We start from the raw sequence: 20,636 nt of genomic DNA, 5'->3' as shown, positions 1-20,636 counted from the left end.
ACATTCAATGTACTTTTGTGGTTTTGTCATGGATTGCCAAAGGGGGAGATTGTTGGGGACATATTTTTATGTAATTGGCATATCCTTTGACAAAAACACTGTACTTGTATTTGAGTAAATCTAAATATGTTCAAGATGATCATCACAAGTGGCTAAATTGAAGACATGAAGATTACTCAAGAATTGCTCAAGAAAAGTGCAATTTTCAGGTCTCAATACCTGCTTGATAGAATCTCGACTTGTCGAGATTCATTAAAGCTCGACAAATGTCTCGATTGATCGAGCTTATCGGTTTTCAGATTATAGCCAGCAATGTTTTATTTTAAAAGGCTATTTGTTTATGGGTTTGTATAATCCTTATTGGACTAAGAAAGCCCAAGTTTGTGTAAATCTATTTGGAATAGGAAAGCCCATTAAGCTCCTATTTAAAAGAGGTGGAAAAAGAAAAACCTAACCCTAGAGAGCTTCATAATGTTTTCTTTTTGAAACCCTAGCCTCCTCCTACAGAAGAAAGAGTTCTTGCTGCGTTTCTTGTATGCTTTTGGATTCTATAACCAAGCAAAGTCTCTTACACTAACATTGAAGATCTTATTAGTGTTTCTATGTGAAGCTGCTACAAATCAACTATAACAATCAAAGGGTTGCTATGGAGTTAGTCACGTACTTAGATTCGTGCAAAAGAGTAAGCCGCGTATTGGGATCCGCACAATTGGTTAGTCACGTACTTGGGAGCCATGCATCAAAAGGGAAAATTGTCACTATAGAACAAGTCCAATTGGGTATTGAGGTAAGGGTTCAACTGTAGGTTGGTAAAGTACTTGGGATTCCTTTATTTGTAACCGCCTGTTGTGATAATAGTGGAGTTTTGGGAATGGTGACCTGAAAATCACCCGGTGGGGTTTTTGTCGTCAAGTTTTCCCCATTCGTAAACAAATTAACATGTTATTTATTTTTCGCTGCATAATTAGTTTATTGGTGATTTGTTTGTGCTACCACGCATTTGCATGTTAATTAACTTAATTAAAAAAACTCGACTAAATTAACTGGTTAATTAATCACAAGGGGTCAATACATTTTTGGCCTATCATCTAATATAAACAAAAAAAAAAAAAAAAAAAAAAAAAAAAAAAAAAAAAAAAGTATGAATACGTCAACTAGTAGAAACATCCGTACTAGATATGTACCCAATGTGATTTAAAAAAATAACTAAAAAATATTTGTCTCTTAAATTTGTAATATTTAATTAGGACTAAGAAATTTATACATTTCAAGTGGAGAGAATCTTAATCCACCAATTTATCTTTTGAATTGAAAATTAGGATGGGTACTTAATTATTTATTTTCTTTAAGTGAGTGTAATCAAAGTATTCATATTATACCATATCATAGATTTTCAAGAATAGATTAAAAAAAAAAAAAAGTCGTACTTAGTTCATAAAACTTTCAAGTCTGCACAATTTAGGAGAGTTCATGATTGACAATTAGGATTGTCCACCACCTACCTAGATCCGATGATCTCCACCCAATAATCGCCCGATCTAAGCGGTGGTTCAGTCGGCCGCGGGTTGCCAGAGCCAGGACTCGATGTTGTCAGTTCGAGTGGCAGTTTGGCTATCTGAGAAACTGACGAACCCAACCTACCCAAAGACTTGTTCTCTCCTTGTTAGAAATCGCGAGTTTTAGCCAAAACTTCGGTAAGCCCGACTCTAACTATACTGATATTAAGTGATTTAGGCTAGATCTTGATAGATCCAGCCAGATCTCGGCCAAATCTCCATAGATTTGAAGGAATATTGGCCAGACTTCGTTACATCTGGCCAAATTTCTACCAAAATCCGACAAGAACGGTAAACCCAAAATCAACTGATACATACCCGAAACCGATACGACCCAACCCGGTTGATCCAAAACTTCATTCAGGTCAGTTGCGGGCTAAAATCTCCCCCCCGCCCCCGATGATGTCGGGTCAAGTCCGAGTTGGGCACAAACTCGACCTGGCCCTACCCATGGATAGCCTTATAGACAGTTTTACTCTAAATTATTGGAGAGATTGATTCTCAAACTTGAACCCAGTTTATCTTCAAAGATTGATGTCTAGGTTAATTGCAGTCCCCACCCTCCCCCTCCCATCGTAAATATTGGATACACTTCAACTCCCTTCAACTTTAAAGATGTGCAATGTCCCCCTTTTTTTGTTGGTAACTTGCATGTCACACTATACTATTACTAAATTCCATGAAATTCAAATTTCTTAATAGAAATAATTATTTTTTTAGGAAATGTGTGCATTGTGCATATTAAAATCTCCATTAAACCTATCGTTTATATTAAAAGACCAATTTTTCCATAAAGATTAAATAGGGTAAAAATATTATCAAGGATTATCTGGATCTAGATCGAGTATCTAAATCGTTATTTTTGTAGGGGAAAAAAAAGCACAAACCCCAAATTCTTAATTTAAAGAGAGAATAACTGAAAAATATTAGAATCATCATCTCAATTCCTGAAGAGGAAGAATAATCAGAAAAAAAAAAAATATGACAACAATCCTAAAATCATCCTTTCATGAAGGAAAAAAATATCTTGTAATTTGTAAAAATTCCTTACTCAGAGCTAAATATAAACTTGTCACTACCATTAGATCCACTAACCATAAACTTTTCAGCCCTCAATGAATTGACCCACAATTTGACCATGCTTCAAAGACTCTTTCCCCATCGAAACCCCCATACCATCTTGTGCCACCCACAACCCATTCCCATGGGCAATGAAGAGAGAGAGAGGGGGGATACTTTTTCCCCCTTTTAAGATATTCATGATATTTTAAAGTTGAACACAACTTTTGATAAGAAAATTAAAAATTTCTTAAAATTTTTTTAACTTAACAAAATTCAGTAACAGCGGGGGAATATGCATATTGCCAATAAATCAAAGAATCATTGCTTAGTTAAAGTTTAGGAAGTATTGAAGAGTATCCCATTATTAGTTGAGTACAGGGAATGTGCAATTAATTAACCCTTGACCGTATTGGTGTTTGGCTTGCATTTAAGTGCTCTTGTGTTCTGGAGGCGACACGAATACAACACATGTTGACTAGGTGTTCTGTCCCATACACATAAGCATTTATGGAAGCCTCACCCATTGTATTGTCGTATCAAAATAGATATGAATTATTGGCATTTACTATTTTGATGAGCAAAACTAAAGAAAGCTAGAAAAAAAAAAAAAAAATCTCTCTTTGCAAAAAGTTCTCTCCCAAGTAGGTGCTAGTTCTCTCTGGACCAAAGGGTTCCAGTTCTTCTTAGAGAGTTCCATCTCTCTCTCTCTCTCTCTATGTGGACCGTGAATTTCCAGCTCTCTCTCTCGGCGCACATCCCCAGTCTACCGGCACCTGTCAGTGAGTCTTTCCTTCTTCACAGGGGGTTTCCTTAGATACAAAAGTGGGCCAGTTTGATCGGTGCGGGTATTGATTTGTTGCTGGTCGGAATCCTGGGAGCTGATTGGCGTGGGTATTGATATGTGGAATTCTTGTGCTGAAGGGGTGGGTGTTTGAACCCCAAGAAGTAATTTTGTGTGTTGAATCTCCAGCAAGTGGGGTACTCCTAGTGTTGGTGTGATTCGGCCAAGGTGGCTTTTCCATACAATCTATGAGTAGTGTTTTATATGTTTTAGTGTTTCCTTATTTGATTATCAAGGGTTTGTTTCCTTTCGAGGACTTTCCCCTTGTATTGGGAGTTGTTTTGATGCTCTGCTTGAACCCCTGTATCCTTTTAATCTTCTTTGGATTTGTTTTACTGATGAGGGCTTTAGGATGGAACTGTAGAAGGCTTGGGAACCCTTGGTCAGTTCGAGCGTTGCGAGGTTTAGTGCAACAGTCGGATCTCGATTTTTTTTTTCTTAAAGGAAATAAAACTGAAAATGAAAAGTATGGATAAGAAGAAGGTGAGTGTTGGTTTTATCAATGGGTTAGTTGTTCCTAGTCATGGAGAAGTGGAGGTTTGGCTCTGCTCTGTAGGAAGGATATTATTGTTGATGTTTAGAGTTATTCAGACAGGCATATTGATGCTATTATCACTGAAGATTCGGGGTTTAAGTGGCGGATTACTGGGTTTTATGGAAATCCTAAGGTCCATAGAAGGAAGGAGTCATGGGATTTATTAAGGGCACTTAGAGAAAATTTCAGCTTCCTTGGCTGTGTTTCGAGGATTTCAATGAAATTGTGTCCGCCACGGAGAAAATTGGGGGAGCTCGAAGATCTCAGAAGCAGATGAATGAATTTAGGGAAGCAATTAATTGTTGTAGATTCATGGACCTTGGGTTCTATGGTCCGGAGTTCACTTGGTGCAATATGTAAGAGGGAAGACACAGAATGTATCTTCGGTTGGATCGTGCTCTAGTTACGCAGGAATGGATTGATCATTATAGGGATATAAGAGTGTACCATCTTGTGGAATCTGCTAGTGACCATTGTGTGCTCTTGATCATTGATTCTTTTGTTCCACAAAACCCCATGAAGTGAAGATTTCAGTTTGAAGCTATGTGGACCAGAAGGGATGAGTGCAGAGATATTATCAAGGCAGCTTGGAATGAAACTGTAGATCTACACAATCCAAATGGCATGGTGACAGGCCTTAAGTAGTGTGCCGATGGGTTATCAAAGTGGAATAGGTCAGTTTTTTGCCTTATTCCAAGGCAAATTCAGGCTAAGAGGAAAGCCCTAAATGAGTTAGTGCTGAGAGATCATGATGGAAGTAATGGTCAAGAAATTAACAGGCTCAGGAAGGAGATTAATGACTTGCTAGATTGTGAGGAAATCATGTGGCAACAAAGATCTAAAGTCCAATGGATGGGGCGTAGGGAGCGCAATACAAGATATTTTCATACAAAGGCCTCGAGAAGAAAAAAGAAAAACACCATCTCTAGGCTTCTAGATGAAAGGGGGAGTTGGCGAGTGTCCGCTTTAGAGGTGACTGAGGTGGCTGTTTCATATTTCGAGAAGCTGTATATGACTTCCCATCCTGATCAGATTATGGAGGTCGTGGAAGCAATTGATCCTAAAGTTACAGCTGAAATGAATCAAAGTTTAATCAAGTAGTTCACACAGGAGGAAATTGAAGCTGCCCTGAAGCATATGCATTCGACAAAATCTCCCGGCCCTGATGGTATGCTAGCTATCTTTTATCAAAATATTGGGATATTGTGGTTAATGATGTAGTTGGAATGGTTTTAAATTTCCTAAATTCTAATACTTCTATGGCTGATATAAACAAAACTTTTATTACTCCTATCCCAAAAATGAACAATCCAACTAAAATGACAGATTGTAGACCGATTAGTCTAAGCAATGTGATCTATAAACTCATTGCCAAGGTCTTAGCTAATCGCCTCAAGTCCGTTCTCCCTCAAATAATATCTGAAAATCAAAGTGCCTTTCTATCTGAGAGGCTTATAACAGATAATGTTCTTATAGCCTTTGAGCTCATGCACTATTTGGACTATAAAAGAGATGGGAATGATTGCTATATGGCAATTAAATTGGACATGAGCAAGGCTTATGATAAGGTAGAATGGGGCTTCATTGAGCAGGTTATGAAAAAATTGGGTTTTCATGATAGTTGGATTTGTCGGATTATGCGCTATATTATTTCTGTTTCCTACTCTGTGCTAATTAATGGTGTAGCTTATGGTATCATTATACCCTCAAGGGGTCTTCATCAAGGAGATCCCTTATCATCTTGCTTATTCTTACTATGTGCTGATGGCTTTTCCTCTCTCATTAGTAAAGCTGCTAGAAATCAGTTGATGAGTGGCTTATCAATTTGTAGAGGCTGCCCTAAGATCACATATCTATTCTTTGTGGATAATAGTTTACTGTTCTGTAAAGCTAATGGCCAAGAATGTCATAAGCTAATTGATATCCTCCGCTTGTATGAAGCTGCCTCTGGTCAGAAAATCAATATCGACAAATCCTCGGTATTCTTTAGTGCTAACACGGATGAGGAAAAGAAAAATGAGATTTTGGAGATTTTGGGACCTATGCAGGATTCTCGACACAGTAAGTATTTGGGTCTTCCCTTTATGATTGGCAAGTCAAAGAATGAAGTTTTTGATGAGATTAAGGAAAGAGTGGGGAGGAAGTTGGCCGGGTGGAAGGAGAAACTTCTTTCTATAGGGGGTAGAGAGATCCTCATAAAGGCGGTGGCCCAAGCTATCCCTATGTATACTATGAGCTATTTTCAACTTCCTAAGGGTTTGTGTGATGATATTGAGGGTATGATGAGAAAATTTTGGTGGGGGCATCGAGGTCAAGAGTCAAAGATTGCTTGGGTGAGTTGGAAGTGTTTGTGCAAATCTAAGCTTATGGGTGGGATGGGTTTTAGAAATCTTCAAGCCTTCAACCTAGCCATGCTTGCTAAGCAAGGTTGGAGGCTCCTCATGAAACCAAACTCTTTAGTAGCTCAAGTTTATAAGGCTAAATACGACCCCCATGGAGATGTTCTTAATGCTTGCCTAGGTTCTAGGCCTTTCTATACTTGGAGGAGCATAATGCAAGGGCTTGAGGTGGTTAAGAAAGGTACCCGTTGGAGAGTTAGCAATGGTAGGTTGATTCATATATGGAACGACAAGTGGCTGCCTTCCACCACAACATACAAAATGGTTTCCCTGCCACAAAGTTTTGATGATTATCCCATGGTCTCAGCCTTAATTGATTACGACACTAGAAGGTGAAGGGCTGACCTTATTCAGTCCATATTTTTGCCATTTGAAGCAAAGACGATTCTCAATATTCCAATTAGCTATAATCTTCCAGAGGACCAAATTATTTGGCCAGCCAATAAGAAGGGAGTGTTTTCGGTTAAAAATGCATACTATGTAGCTCTCAATATGGTGGATAATTCTGAGGAAGGTGAAAGTTCATGTGGGGATCCAAGAGAGTGGTTATGGAAGAAGGTGTGGCATTTAAATATTCCTTTAAAGATCAAGATCTTTGCTTGGAGAGCTTGTGTAGATGCTCTTCCAACAATGGTGAATTTGAGGAAAAGAGACATTGGGGAGAATGTTTTTTTGTTCTTGTTGTGGAAGAGAGGTGGAGTCAATTTTTCATACCATCATCAAGTGCGAAGTGGCAAAAAGGGTTTGGGATTATTGGGAAGTCCAAGTCGTTGAGAATGGGCAGAGGTTATGTGATATATTTAATATTGCGATGCAAATCCTTGACAAGGGTACAACCCGAGATCTTGAAGTATTTTTTGGAGTAGCTTGGTCAATATGGTATAGTAGGAACTTAGTTGTTTTTTAGTCTACTTGCAAGTTGCCGAGCCATATTTGGGGTTTTGCAAATAATTATCTTCATGAATACAGGCGGGCAAGAATGTCTTTGAATAAGAGGCAAGGAACTGGAAATTGTAGGCGGACTCCTGGGGTTTTCAAAGTGAATGTGGATGGGGCGACATCGAAGGATGGGAGACATTCTAGTGTAGGGGCTGTTATTAGAGATTCATGTGGGGGAGTTACAACTGCTTGTTGTAAGTATTTTTAGGGCAACTTTTTCAGTAGCTAAAGTGGAAGCCCTTGCGGTGGAGACGGGGATTTTACTTGCTCGTGACATGAAGATTGCTCAAGTCATTATTGAGTCTGATGCTGCCACTACCGTTAGCAACATTAATGAGAAGTTTTTGGATGGTGGTCTTGGGCATTTGTATCAAGATATTCTTGCTGTGCTGAGCTCTTTCTCCAGTTGGAAAATCAGACATTTGAATAGGGAGTACAACAAAGCTGCCCATGAGCTAGCTCAACTAGCTAGAAGAAGTGAAACCTCTCAGGTGTGGGTGGGGGTTTGTCCTCCTTCTTTGCTTGAGTTGATTCGGGCGGAGTGTATTTGATTGTTTGTGCTAGTTTCGGTCTGTCATCTCTTTTGTTTTTCATATTTGTTTTGTCTGGTTGGTTGTATTTCATAGCTTTGTTTTTCATATTCTTTGTGATTTTTGAAATTTTTTTTTTCTTTTTTTTTGGGTCTATTTGAGGTTTAAAATTTTGAGAGTGCCTTTGTGCTATCATTGTATCTTTTGTAATTATTAGTGCAATTTTCTTCTCATAGTCACCCATGGAAGTAGGCCTAAAAGGCTAAACAACATAAGTCCTTGGTTCTCACTTGCGTGGTATTGTGCTTATTTTTTTTCATTCCTATCTTTCTCTAGTCTCCAATAATTTTTTCACAATCAATCTTGTGCAAGAATGCTATCAGAAGGCTCTTTTGTGCAGCAAACTGGTATTAGAGTCAAGGCTCTCTATCTAGGCATTTGAATCTGTTCTTTTTGGAGTTTTTTTTTTTTTTTTTTTTGATTGGTTCATAGATCTGATTGTTGGGAAGAAAATGTTGAGAAGTATGTTTAGAGCACAGTTCAATTTTAACAAAATTAAGCTAAACTTGTTAAATTAACCACTTATGAAAGGCATTGGATTCCCTGTTAACAAGGCACAACAACAAATCGCAATAAAATATAAAGTGCAAAAAAAAAAAAATAAATAACATAGTGCTTTGTCGACGATGTAAAAAACTTAGAGATGTACCCAAAGGGGAAAGAAGAACACCTAGTGTATACCTACCCAAATAAAAAATTTATTATTTACCATCAAAGTTTATAATAGAATAAACCCTTACTTCTAAAGCTATCTCTTGTAGTTGTGACTCCACAAACTGCTCCAAGTTCCTGAATTATTCTATCATGAAATTCTCCACACAAACTCCATCCATGACTCCAAGGACTGCCTCAACGATTTCTTCACAACAACTGATTGTGGTGGCTCTGTGGCTCTAGTTACTGATCACCAATCTCCACAAATCGTCTTTAGATTTTAAATCAATCAAGAGTCAACCAACAAGTAGATCTAGATCGATCAAGAGTAGAACAGGATGCAGTTGAAATTCCGAAGACTACAATAACAAGAGCTGACTCTTGTACTTTCTCTTTCACTTGAAGTTTTACAATTCAGAGAAGCATTACATTGTCATGAACATGCCAACACTAACCTAATAGATGTCATGTGAGCCATCTACAAAACCTTTGATAGTTAAGACTATGGTCTCTAATTCCAAACTTGAGGAGAAAAATTTAATGGAACAAACAACATTGGCATGTGGCAAACGATTTTATGGATGTCTTGATCTAACAAGAGTTGATTATTACCTTGAAAGACAAACCTGAAGAATGGTTAGATGGAGACTAGGAGAAGGTTAATAGATAAGCTTGCACCACCATCCATTTTTGTTTTGCCAAGGATCAAAAATATTTATTATATAAGGTAGACAAATGATAACGAGCTATGAAAAAAAAAATTGGAGAGCAGGCACATGACCAAGAGTATGGAGATCCAATTCTTTTGAAGAAAAAACCCCTTCCGTTTCCATTATTGTGCAAGTATTTGTCTATCTAACAAGAGTTGATTATTACTTTGAAAGACAAACCTGAAGAAAGGTTAGATAGAGACTAGGAGAAGAATAATAGATGAGCTTGCGCCACCATCCGTTTTTGTTTTGCCAAGGATCAAAAATATGTATTATATAAGGTAGAAAAAGATAACGAGATATGAAAAAAAAATTGGAGAACAGGCACATGACCAAGAGTATGGAGATCCAATTCTTTTGAGGAAAAAACTCTTCCGTTTCCATTATTGTGCAAGTATTTGTCTATCTAACCATTTGAATGATCATAACAAAATACTAGCAGATTTGCAAAATTTTGAACTTGAGATTAGTTATGAGGATAAAGCTTTCTTGTTATAAACTTGATACCTATGTTCACTTAATTACTGCACTAAATGATAAAGATTATATTTGAATTTATTGTCCAATATCAAGGTGAACTATTTTTTTGAAGACAAGGAAGTGTACAATGAAGGGCGTGGGGGTACAAAAACTTCAATAACTCCCTCAAGCATTTGTGTGACCTTTATCATGGAGGGTCTCTGTGAAGGATCTTCATGAATACACCAAATAGCCACAATCACAAGTCTTTCTAGCCTCTTCATGTCATTCTTTGCCTCCTCATCATTTTCAATCAACTTTTCTAATCTTTTATTTTTGTAGCATTCATAAGCCCAATCTATCAATGCTTCCTCTTCTCCCAATGCAAATGTGACACTGGACTTGCAACAAATGATCTCAAGTAACATCACACCAAAACTATAAACATCAACCTTAACCGAAATGGATCCTTTCCTAAACTATTCAGGTGCAAAGTACCCAATTGTTCCTCTTATTCCTGCCCAAGCTGCTCGAGTTTGCTCTGCCAACAAAAGCTTTGCTAATCCAAAATCAGCAATCCTTGGAGTAATGCACTCATCTAAGAGTATGTTTTGAGGATTTATGTTACAATATATGATCTGAGTCCAGAACTCTTCATGTAAGTACATTAAGCCTCTTGATATTCCAAAAGCAATCTGCACTCTTTGGTCCCAATGAGGCCTTGATATCCCAAAGAGAAAGGTGGCTAGAGAGCCATTACTCATATATTCATATACCAGAAGTCGATGTTGCCCCTCATCACAATAACCACGCAACTGAACTAAATTCTTGTGATGAGTCTGATCAATCACACTCACTTCTGTTTTGAATTCCTTCTGACCTTCTTCTACCATTTTATCTAATTTCTTGACTGCAACAAATCTTTTTAGAATCTGACGCAAGGACCCCTTTATAAACAGTTCCGAAAGCACCTTTACCCAATATTTGCTTGAAGCCCCTGGTTGCTTCTTCAAGCTCTTTATATGTATAACTTCTCACATTTGTTGCAAATGTGCTATCAATATTCCGTGGCAAATTTAGCTTTTTATGGTACAAGTAGATAATGGCCACAGAACTAGCTAGGAAGAAAAGGATTTTGAGAAATGCAGAGCTGCCAAGGAGTACTGCCAAGACAACTATCAGAGATTGGCCTTTCTTATCTATACCTATATTTTTAGGTACCTTGAAGAGAGCTATGCTAGTAATATTTGGGCTTTTTCTTCCACTGGACAAAGGATACTGCTTCTTCTTACATGTCGTGCCTTTATCGTCATAAACAGCTGCAACACACAAGCAATCATCTAGGCAATGTTGAATACAGCTTTCCTCGCAAACATCAGGTCCTTGAAGAAAGTCGTAATCCGAGGATGGCCAATTCATGTTTTCAAGCTTTGCAAGTTCTACAAGCTCTTTATTTACTTCCCATCCATTGTTGTCGCAGCTAGGCAGTGCAAAGTTTGGTACACACCCTGACTAATTGTAGGATTGGTCCAAGGAGGAAAATCCAGGAGGATATGAGCAAAATGCCGTCCCTCTTGAACCGTCAAAGGTACTACAAATGCTGTTGGGCCCAAAGAACCCACCTCCAATAGTGTCACCAGAAAGTACACTACAAATATCATCAGGAATGCTTTTCACTACAGTCCATGATGAAGAAGAAGAACAGCTCACAGACTCATCATTTGTGGTGTCCTTTCTGAAGTGTCTGTAACTCTGTATAGTCTGAAACCTCCATCATGATCAATCCTAGCCAAGTAGTAGAAATCTTCTTTTGAGTCTGGATATTCCTTGGTAAGGTTGTGCACTCTGTTTGATTCGTCTGCGTATTTGATGTACATGTATCCATCCTCAGTAAAGTTCAACTGTGATTCCCAGTTCAGTGTGCCGGTGGCAAATAAGCCTTCTGGAGGGCTTCAGGTGACACAGTTTTTGTCAGAGAATAAAGCACCAAATTGCCATCAAGCTTTAAAGAAAGCTGGAAACGCCCATCCGAATAATTTGTATCAGATTGACGAGACCTGAGTGTGGTATCCATGTCCAATATTTGACCAGGCAAGATTTGTATCTTTAGGCTCATTGAAGCTTTCCCATATAGGATTATACTGCTCATCTAAAATCACCAAGTTCCCATTGTCCCGTATAGCCACACAACTGGATTTGGAATTCCTTGGAGTTGGAGCCTTCCATAACTCATTGTCTTCATGGTCATAGAGAACAAACTCATTGTTGCTAGACAGCCTAAGTTCAGAGTTTTCTGGTGCTGGTTTATTCCCATTTGCATACCAAACTATGGTTGGTTCTTTTGTTTTACAAAACCAAACTGCAAGCAAGAATTGATTTTCTTTCTCACCTTCAAGAGGATGGAATCCGAAGGAAAATTCTTCTAATCTCGACGTGATTGGATTACTGTTTTTCCCTGCAACTAAAGGAAATGAGTCCAGCCTTATGTTACAGTCTTCTTCGGTGTAGGTCAAAACAGTGGGAAGGAAAGGAAGAAGCAGAAGCAAGAGACAACAAAAATGAGGAAGTTTTGAAGTAGCCATTGCAATGGTTATGGCTTATGGGTCTATGAGTTAGAAAGAACCCAGGGCAACCCTTATACAGAAGAAAACGTCTAATAGGTTTAAACTCGTTTTTCTAAGGTGTTGTTCAAGTCTAGTGATTGAAATTTCTAGGAGCCACTGTCATTTGTCACGGTCAAAGATATTTTGATAAACTAATAATATATTGTTTGGAAAACGTCTAACTAAAGACCACCGGGTATTTATTCATCCAAAAAAAAAAAAACCTACCGAGTATGTTTTTTTATTTGTTCGACTAGCGTCTAAAAAGCATGAATACTTCGACTATTAACAATACTAGTCGCTAACCCGTGCGATGCACGGTATAATTATTGATAATACCTAAAGAAACATTGGATTATTTTCTTATTCAACACAAATCTAAAGAAACATTAGGTTATTTTCTTTTTCAATTGAATATGTAAATCTTTTCCATTGTAGTTTTACAGGTTGTCAATAGAACCTATTGAGGAGAAATGTATTAAGAAATTAGAATACAAAATACTGTGGACAAAGTTTGTTTATAATCACTTGAAATGATTGTATGATTTGTCTTCTCAAAAAATAATTTAAGTATGGTTTAATAAGTCGTGCATTATACTTGACAACAATACTTGTTATTTTCCTATTGTTAATTGTAGCCTTAAGGTAAAATAATTTTTAGGGGCTTTAAGTACCGTTGGGTTGTATAAAGGAACTTGTGAAGTTTCTATTTTGATATTCACCTAGATGTCAGGCTAAACTCTTCTTCTCCATAGATTCTATAATTAAACTCATGTTTTGCAGTAAATTACATTATACCCTTGTACACTTCACTGGGGGAACATTTAGTTCAATCTAATGGTTGTATCCCAATTTGAGAAATGAGAGGCATCCTGTAAGATTCGGCTCAGGCTTTGTACCCAACAACCACAATCTTAAGAAAGTATATATATATATATATATATATATATTAAAAAAAAAAAAAAAAAAAATCAAATACGCATCCATATAGTATTAATAAACTATCAATCAAGACAAATACCGAAAAATTATTGTTTCTTAATATATTAAGATACAATCATCTACCAACAAAAACAAAAGACACTGTGAGTCAACCATAGACTGTAACCAGAGCATTTACAATGGAGATATTGCAGGTGTAATTACCATGCGGGTTGACACCCAAAAGACAATAACATGGAAAGAAGGATCATGCTAAACATTAACTTGGGCTAGGGAAAGAGGTGTTTTTGTTATGCTCAAAATAAAAAGCAAGAAAAAAAATTCTAAGTTCATAACTAAAGAAAGTACTTTACTATAAATATAAACAACTAGATGAAAGCAACCCCTTTACTTAAGAAAGAAATCAAATTACTATAATAATAAATAAATAAAAGAATCTCATGTTTATATTTTGTACTAAGTGCCAAAAATTAGAAAACCAAGAGTACTCCAAGGCGGCTTATCAACATTAAGCAATCTCAAAAGACAAATATAGCTTTCGATGACACCAGCATCAAGAATCATACAACAACAACAACAACAAACAAAGCCTAGTCCCACAATTTTGGAATACTTTTTTGCTGTGCAACTAAAAGTTTGTCCAGCCTTATGTTACAGTCTTCTTCGGTGTAGCTGAAAACAGTGGGGAGGAGAGGAAGAAGCAAAAGCAGAAACAACAAAAATGAGGAAGTGTTGAAGTAGCCATTGCTGCAATGTTTATGGCTTATGGGTTTATGAGTTAGAAAGAACCCAGGGCAACCTTTATATAGAAGAAAACGTCTAATAGGTTTAAACTCGCTTTTCTAAGCAGTTGTTCAAGTCTTGTGATTGAAATTTCTCAGAACCACTGTCATTTTGTCATAATATATAGTTTGGAAAACGTCTAACTAAAGACTACCGAGTATTTTTTTTTTTGTTGACTAGCGTCTAAAAAGCATGAATACTTCAATTATCCGTATTGCACATGTATCCAATGTGAATTACACCCCTCTAAAGTTTGGGACTAATTAAATTTTATATCTTAAAATTTTAGAATTTGAATTTTACCTCCTACTGTTTGGGTTTTAGAATTTAAACTTTACCCCTATATTTTAGGGATGTTTAGATTTTACTCTTTAAAATTTGGGGTGTTTAGATTTTACACCTTAAAATTTCATAATTTGGGGGTATAAAATTCAAACACTCTTAAACTTTAGAAGGTAAAATCTAAAATTTTTAAAAATTAGGGTGTAAAATCCAAACACCTTAAACTTTAGGGGGTAAAATCCAAATTTTGAAACTTCAAGATGTAAAATTCAAACACTCTCAAACTTTAGGGGTGCAATTTGCAATTTATCCTACCTTAAATTAATATCTTTTTTTTTTTTTTTTGGATGAAAATATCTTCTTAATTACTTGTTATTATTATTTAGAAAAATTTTACTCCTTATGACATTTTGTACGATAATTGGGATTTTACGTTTTTTAGATCTAACAAATATAATATCTTATTAAATAATGTGACATTATACATAACTTTAGACTTATATAATATTTAATATGAATTAATAAATTCATACAGCTGAAGTGGAAAGAATCTTAAGCCATTTAGTTTAGGCAAAACTATAACGTTGGTCCCCTCAAGTTTATCATGTGTGCACAATTGGTTTTTTAAGTTTGAAGCGAGCACAATTGGTCCCTCTAGTTTTAAAACTGAGTTGTATTAGTCATTTTACTAATACATGGCTAACATAATAATGATTTGACATTTTTTTTTAATGATTTGACATTTTTTTAATTAAAAAATTACAAAATAAATTTACATATAAGAAATTCACAAACCAGTACCAAATTAAAACCAGTATTTGCAACTTATACACAAATCGTTAAAAAAAAAAAAATCACAAACCAACCCACTGATGGCCGGTCATTGCTACATTATGCTTAACAGTTAAAATACACTAATCTTTTGGCGAGTACACACAAAAAACAAATAAAAAAAAGCTGTCACTATCAGAGATTTTGAAAATTGAAAAAGAAAAAAAAAATCTAAAAAAGGTGAATGAAAACACAAAAACTACCAACAAAAAATTCAAGCATAATATAAACAGGTATGGGAAACTAAACAATGCATTCTCATCAAGACTGCTCTAAGATTCTTGTTCGGATACGTGAAGATAAAGCATCTGACTATACCCATTAAACAGAGATGTCTCAAGTCTGGTCAAACCAAGACGATAATATAAGCGATACCGACCTTGTGTGCTTCTTGCGGCAGTAAGCCCAGTACCCAAAAGCCCCCCTTTTTCAAAATTTTATATTTAATATCTGTTTGAATACAACTTATTTTACTGAAAATTGAAAACTGAAAACATTGGAACAAATAGGTGAAAAATGCGTGTGGATAATTTTTGGGTCCGAGTATTGTAGCTCAGTTGAAAACGCGTTTTTACTTTTTTTTTTTTTTTTTTTTTCCTCTTTTATTGACTCCTCACCCACCCTAGCTGTAGCTCAGTTGAAAACGCGTTTTTACTTTTTTTTTTTTTTTTTTTTTCCTCTTTTATTGACTCCTCACCCACCCTAGCTAATGCCTGTGTTTAGAGAGTTCCACACCCACCAGAGAAAGGAAGAGAGGAAGACCTACATCTCAACGACGTCGGCAAAGAGCTCAAAATGTAAATCCATGAGGAAGACAACCCAGCTCGACGCCGGCGAAGATCGGGTTCTCTCGGTGGTGGTGGATGGGTTGATTGGCGGTGGGTTTGATGGGTTTGATTTGCGTTTGCTGGGTTTGATCGATTCCGTTTGCTGGGTCTGATCGTTTGATGGGTTTGATTTTTTTTTTTCACATGGGTTTGATTCATATGGTTTTGGTGTTCACTGTTTTGATCTTCTTTTTTGATGGGTTTGCTGGGTTTCAAGAACATGAATAGTCATGTTTAGGGAAGAACACGCATGTGTTTGAACATCTTGGTGGCACTGTTGATTGGTGCGGTGATGGTGGTGGTGCACGCCGCAGTGAGAAAGACTAGTAATAGTACAAGTTCTTCCCAAAAAAATATAATAATAATGAAAAGAAAAGGAACAGTACATGCCTAGTTTGATTGAAAATAGTACACACGTTGAAGGAAAAATAAGCTCTGCGTTTCATCTCAGCATTTATTTCGTTCTGTTGTAGCGTGGGTTCCAACGTTAATAAAACGCAAATGCTGAACACCGGAGAAAAACGTTAATTCAAACGGGCACTTATGCACAATTCTCATAACTCAAATTAGACAACAAAAACCTTAGAACTTTTGGCGGTGGCTAGGATTTGGGTCTCCATTGTTTCTTATGTTTTTTTTATGGGAAGATTGTTTCTTATGTGTAAATTTATTTTTTAATTTTTTAATTAAAAAAATATCATATCATTAAAAGAAATGTCAAATCATTGTTCCATTAAACATGTAAGTAATACCTTTAACGACAGTTAATAAAAGGACTAATACAACTCATTTTTTAAAACTTGAAGGACTAATTGTGCTTAGTTGAAACTTGAAAGACTAATTATGTTCAAAGGGTAAACTTGAGGGACCAATATTGTAGTTTTGCCTTTAGTTATTTATTATAAGTAGGAGTTTTTTTTTTTTTTTTTTTGGATAAAAAGTAAGAGTAGTTAAAGTATTTATATTGTATCAAATCAGATTTTAAAATTTTTGACGAATTTCTGTTTCCGGATTGCACAGTATATGGCGTATAGGCATTTTCTATTTTGATGCCCGAAAATCGTAGAAAGCTTAAAGTTTTTCATTTGATATTTCAATAGGATCATGGCAATTGCACACGGTTCATTGGCCCTTTTTTTTTTTTTTTTTGAATCAGAAAACAGAAACTTTATTAACTATGAAACAGAGATCACATCTTGGATAAGAGCTTGTTGAAGAAAACAATGAGTCTCTTCAATCCAAGTTGAGAAATCAACAATGCTAAAAGTATGTTTAGTTAAAAAGTGAGCTAGCCTATTTCCTATCCTTCCCACATGCGTGCGAAAAAACAACTCTACAAATTTCCTGTAAAGATGAAAGAATTCCATATATTACTGGGGTGAATCTTCTTAGCCAAAGCCTGGGACCATTTCAATATGCAAAGTTATTTCTTGATGCAGATAAGTTTATAAATAAATACAACAACAAAGTTTTTAGTCCCAAAATTTAAGGTCTGCTACGAATCCTCTACAAATTAGATTGGGTCTGTTATGTGAATTCTTTTCCTCCATTCTATCATTATTTGAAAATAAATCCCTCGTTAGAAACCTTGTCCACTTTCTAAACTTCTTTACAGACAATACTTGACTTCAAATCCCTCACTTATTGTTTTTTTTTCCCCCAAAAAAATTTCCCATGCAATCATTATTCTAATCCACTTTTCTAAAGCAATTTGGGTACTCTGCAACTTTAGCTTGGGTTGTATTTGGTGACCATCGGGTAAGTTTCATGGTACCGTCAAGGATTAATGTATATGTTGGCTAAGTGATTAGAAAAGTCAGCAACAGATATTGATAAACAGATTTCTAAATATCCTTAATATCATGTAAAATTGTAAATATTCATCAAGCCTTTCAAGAATACTTAAAAATTAGTAATAGAAATATTTTCATATCTGAATGATGAAGAATCCTCCATTCCTTCAAAAAAGATCAAGATTTTTGGAGTGTGTTTATGTATATGTAAAGGTCTTTTTTTCAGTAGCTCATAAAATGAGATCTTTTTGCCACATGAATCACAATTGATTATTCTTATTCTTATGAATTATGTTCTTGAGGATTATCGCCTGATCCTGTGTAAATTGTGCAGTTAAGAGACTGAAACAGTCACCCACGTTTTCTGGAGATGTCAGTATGTTACTGATGTTTGGAGTGTATCGATCGACAGTACATTTCCCCGGTGGTTTTTGAATACAGACAAAATTCCTAGAGGCCATAGATTTTACAATGTGGAACCAGGATGATATGAACAAAGCTTTGATTTTGTAGATTGTAGTTTTGACTCTTTGCATCTGCTTGTAGAAGGGGTTGTCCCTTTTCCTGTTGTTCTATTAAGGGTTGCTTATAACCAAAACAAGCCTACATTTACTTATCACTAAGGTGCAACAAAAAGGTCCAAATTAAATTACTAGTTAAGACACATAAAGAGAAAACCTAGATAGGACTAGAAAGTGAGCAACTAATGAATGTCAACCAGAAGTTGATAACTTGTGTGCCTGCACCAAGTTACCCAACCAATCAGCTACATAATCAATTAGGTTGAACCAAACGTGCACTCGAATTTCCTGCTTCTACATGGTTTGTAGACAACTTTACAGCCAATTTTTGAAGAGGCAGATTCCTAAACTCTAATTTAGGACACATTGCTTGCGCAGAACACAATTATCATCGCATCAAGGTTTGTCCTCTCAAACTCCATAATCAACAAGGATACAGAACAATTCGAGCAAATTTACGACTAATCAAATTCTTGGAGTCTCCATATCCTCTTGTTGGACAAACACCATATCCCCTACTACCTCTACTATAATCTTTGCTCATATATGGTCATTTCTAGTTAGCATAACAATCAAATTACTATCAAGTTTAAGTTGGATTATAAGCTATATAATCTATTGAATTAAGAGGTTTGAACAGGTTCATTATCCTTTCACCCCACAGGTACGAAAGGCCCACGACCATGAGATCCAATCCCCCGGGCCCCTAGGATACAAGGGGTCAATTTTTTTAATATAAAACTATAAAAATTTATCACCAGTATGCAGTGCCATTAAAGCAGTTGTGCAGATATAAATCAAGCAAGAATGCAAGATCGTTAGAACTCGGTACTTTAAACAACAATTGAGACATGCATTAAAGTATACACCTGTAGTCTGGTACTTAGTCAAGAATAATATCACAAATGTTTCCGCATTAAAGCATCTATAAAACACAAGCACCCAGAGAACACAAATCAAGCCCAAAAGCCAATAAGTTAATAAATTTTCACTATTCTCAATTTTTCTCACCAAGGGTGCCAAGAAAGATAGTGGGGTTCTCACAGAATACCTCCATTATAACTTCCCAGATGACCTTGAGTTAAAAACCTGCCCATCCAGCAGGTTGAGAAGCTGGCTTGGTCTCTGTAATCTTTGTCTCCCCAAAACGCTGAGCATTATTTCTGTCACTGATGGGTTTTGATATCTGAGGGCTATTACTGGGGGCAGCTGAGAAACTCTCTGTTCCAAAACCCCATGAATCAAAACCAGTGTTTGCTTGTGCAGCCTGCTTAGTTTGGTGACCATTCCTTGTCCTAACAGATTTGGAAGGGTTCTCTTTTGAAAGAGGTTTCTGTGGCTTAGGTTCCTCAGCAAATGCTTGCCATTGCTTTGGCTCCGGGCTCACACTATTCCTGTCAGATTTTTCTTGCTGTGGTTCCCAAATTGTTCCTTCAATCTTGTCCTTTTGCTGAAAAAAGAATAAATTCTATCAATAACAGATATGATGGAGAAAAAATAATCAAATTCTGATAGTTTAAAGCAAAGAAAATTATACCAAAGGAGTTGCAGGAGAGGTTTGAATTTTTGAAACATTTTTATTTGGTGATGGATTTCTAGCAGCAAGTGCTTGCTTGAGCTCTTGAATCTTCTGTCTTTGAGATCGACAAATGGCAGATAGTTTTTCAAATTTTGAAGTTATTTCAGCCTTCTCCAAGTTTGTATGCTTCAGCTGGCCCTTCAGCCTCGCTACTTCAGCCTCTAATGCTTCCTCCTTTTCAGAATTACTATTACTAACTGTGGAGCTAAACTTCTCAGTATCAAATTCAGCAACAAAAGTGTTAAAAGTGTCATCTTGAAAAGTAGCTGTAGTCTCAACTTTTGATGGTTTTGGCCTATGTGTGCCATGGTCTGTATCCTTCTGGGAAAATGTCATCTCAAAGTCCTTGGAAGAGCCATCCTCAGACTTTTGTGATTTACCATGTGTATTTTTTCGAACAGTATAAGTTTGTATGTCTGCCTCTTTTGCAGGGCTAGTATTCCTAGGTAAAGGAAGATTCTCAGGATGAAATCGATCATGTTTTGATATACCATGGGTAGTAGGTTCTTCATCAAATTTGGGTCTTGTCATGTCCTCAGGAACAACTGAATCTTTTGCATGCAGACTAGACCAGAAAGCACCAAGCTGCCCCCCACCTCCCCCTGCCCTAGAAGAAGTCACCTTGTTAGCATCTATACCTGTGGGCAATTTGTGGGGACTGGAGTGCATGGCGAAAACAGCATTACAGGAATGCTTCTTTAGTTCGTCCCATATCCAAGATTGGTATGGG

General features: G+C 36.5%; 1 protein-coding gene and 1 pseudogene across 1 annotated transcript; both read right to left on the bottom strand.

Annotated features, from left to right (window-relative positions):
* Positions 1-9,864: 9,864 nt before the first annotated feature.
* On the bottom strand, positions 9,865-12,327 carry LOC111989878 (G-type lectin S-receptor-like serine/threonine-protein kinase LECRK2; annotated as a pseudogene).
* A 6,832-nt stretch (positions 12,328-19,159) lies between these two features.
* Positions 19,160-20,575, bottom strand: LOC112026703 (uncharacterized). Its single transcript, XM_065762451.1, has 2 exons — positions 19,865-20,575; positions 19,160-19,777 (listed from the first exon to the last, which is right to left on the bottom strand). Exons 1-2 carry the CDS (start codon positions 20,573-20,575, stop codon positions 19,409-19,411), a joined length of 1,080 nt encoding a protein of 359 aa, XP_065618523.1. The 3' UTR covers positions 19,160-19,408.
* Between the last annotated feature and the right edge of the window lie 61 nt (positions 20,576-20,636).

This window comes from Quercus suber, unplaced genomic scaffold (assembly GCF_002906115.3).
Source record: "Quercus suber isolate HL8 unplaced genomic scaffold, Cork oak 2.0 scaffold_459, whole genome shotgun sequence".
NCBI classification, from domain to species: Eukaryota; Viridiplantae; Streptophyta; class Magnoliopsida; order Fagales; family Fagaceae; genus Quercus; species Quercus suber.
This window is presented reverse-complemented; position numbering and strand designations above follow the sequence as displayed.

Excerpts from the sequence above, each read along its gene's own strand:
- LOC112026703 (XM_065762451.1), bottom strand. The coding sequence starts at position 20,575 with ATGCACTCCAGTCCCCACAAATTGCCCACAGGTATAGATGCTAACAAG. Across the intron at positions 19,778-19,864 it reads CCTCTCCTGCAACTCCTTTG|CAAAAGGACAAGATTGAAGG; the intron begins GTATAATTTTCT and ends TTCTTTTTTCAG.